The sequence below is a fragment of the Mesoplodon bidens genome (assembly GCF_964165515.1).
Source record: "Mesoplodon bidens genome assembly, chromosome: X".
NCBI classification, from domain to species: domain Eukaryota; kingdom Metazoa; phylum Chordata; class Mammalia; order Artiodactyla; family Ziphiidae; genus Mesoplodon; species Mesoplodon bidens.
In genome coordinates, this window is record NC_138163.1 from 27,434,988 (window position 1) to 27,436,784 (window position 1,797).

The 1,797-nt window shown below is 41.0% G+C and overlaps 1 protein-coding gene across 1 annotated transcript; it reads right to left on the reverse strand.

Moving 5' to 3' along the window:
• Positions 1-330: 330 nt before the first annotated feature.
• On the reverse strand, positions 331-1,326 carry LOC308609294 (olfactory receptor 1f45-like; the record flags this gene model as incomplete). Its single annotated transcript, XM_081222990.1, has 1 exon — positions 331-1,326. Exon 1 carries the CDS (start codon positions 1,270-1,272, stop codon positions 331-333), a length of 942 nt encoding a protein of 313 aa, XP_081079116.1. The 5' UTR covers positions 1,273-1,326.
• Positions 1,327-1,797: the final 471 nt, after the last annotated feature.

Consider the following 1,797-nt stretch of genomic DNA (forward strand, 5'->3'; position numbering starts at 1 on the left):
GCATGTAGGGTTTGGTAGAGGGGGAAAGGAGACACCAACCAAAAATTAGAGACCAGTTAGTAATTACTGACTACACAGCCATAAGCTTATTCAGGTAAAACTCTGTTTGTAAATTGTGAAGGACTGTGGAGTAAAGGAGCATTTTTTTGTTTTATTTTGGTATTATTTTTTATGGAGAGATGAGTCTGATCTAGAGTCTTGGACCTGTATTGGGGGCAGGAAATGGATGGGGAAGAAACTACCATGGTGGCACAGTAGCCTGAGGCTTTAGATCCTCTGTGTGCTCATCTAAGTCTAAGAAGTTGATACAGGTATTTCTTACGGCAGGGATCACCATCTCCAGAAATAGATTTCCCTGATGAGTAGTCTCCTCAGTGCTCCTTTCATGTCCTTGTTCCTTAGACTATAGCTGAAAGGCTTCATCATGGGAGTTACAACTGTATACATGATGACCACCACCTTATCCCTTTCTGCTGAGTAGGCAGAAGACGGAGGAAAGTAGACCCCAACAATGGATCCATAGAAGAGGGCCACAGCTAAGAAATGGGAGCCACAAGTGGAGAATGTTTTCCACTTCCCCTTGGCTGAAGGAATCCTAAGTACAGTGCAACCAATAAGGGAATAGGAGACAAAAATGAAGGTGAATGGGATGAAGATAATTGATCCCCCAATGACTAGGATTGTCAAATCATTGATCTGGGTGTCTAAACAAGCAAGCCTTAACATGGTTTCCAGGTCACAGAAGAAGTGTGGGATTTCTCTCTGATCACAGAAATTCAAGAGGCCCAGCAGACTGAGATGCAGTACTGAAACAAGATTAGAGACAACCCATGGAGTCACTACCAGCAGGATACAACCCTTGGGACTCAGTAATGCAGCATAGTGTAATGCGTGACAGATGGCAATATTCAGGTCATATGCCATGGCTGCCAAGAGGAAATTGTCCAGGTCCACCAGCAACATAAAAAAGTACATTTGTGTAAGGCACCCTGCAAAAGAGATGATTAGGCTCTGGCTTTGGATGTCTGCCAACACTTTTGGGATGGTAGTGGTTGTGAAGCAGATGTCAGTGAAGGATAGATTGGCAAGGAAGAAGTACATGGGGCTGTGGAGGTGAGCATCATTGATAATAGCCAGGATGATAAGTAAGTTTCCCACTATCGTAACCAGATACATGCACAGAAACAGCGTAAAGATGTGTTGCTGCTGTTCAGACACCACTGAGAGTCCCAGGAGGAAAAATTCGGAGATAGTTTGGTTTCCTTGGTGCATGATATTGCTGTGTCTAAAACAGGAAAAATTCGACTTCACCGTAAAATGCTAACATGACACAAAATCCAGTCAGAGGACATTGTACCATATTATAGAAGTGAATCAAGCCTTGGAACCAGATAGTTTTGTGTCTTATTTTCTGCTTACCAAAATACAAGCTCCACAAGGGCGTTGATTTTATCTACTATGTTCAGTGCTATACACCAGTGTTAAAGACAGTGCCCAGCACATAGTAGGTGTTCATAAATATTGGTTGTATTTATACAAGAATGAGTGAATAAATTAAAAAAGAAGTATTTTGAATTTACCACTCAGTATCTTCATGACTGTTATCTGTGCTTTTCTAAGCTTATTTCACCAATTTTAAAATGTGGAGAATACCCACTTTATAGGATTTTTGTGAGGATTGCAAGGACATATGTAAAATGCCCATATCTGTATTTTAGCTATTGCTGCACAAATAGTAGCTGATATCATTCACTAATTTGGAAAAATCACAGACTTTAAAGGCAAAAAGAAACCTTC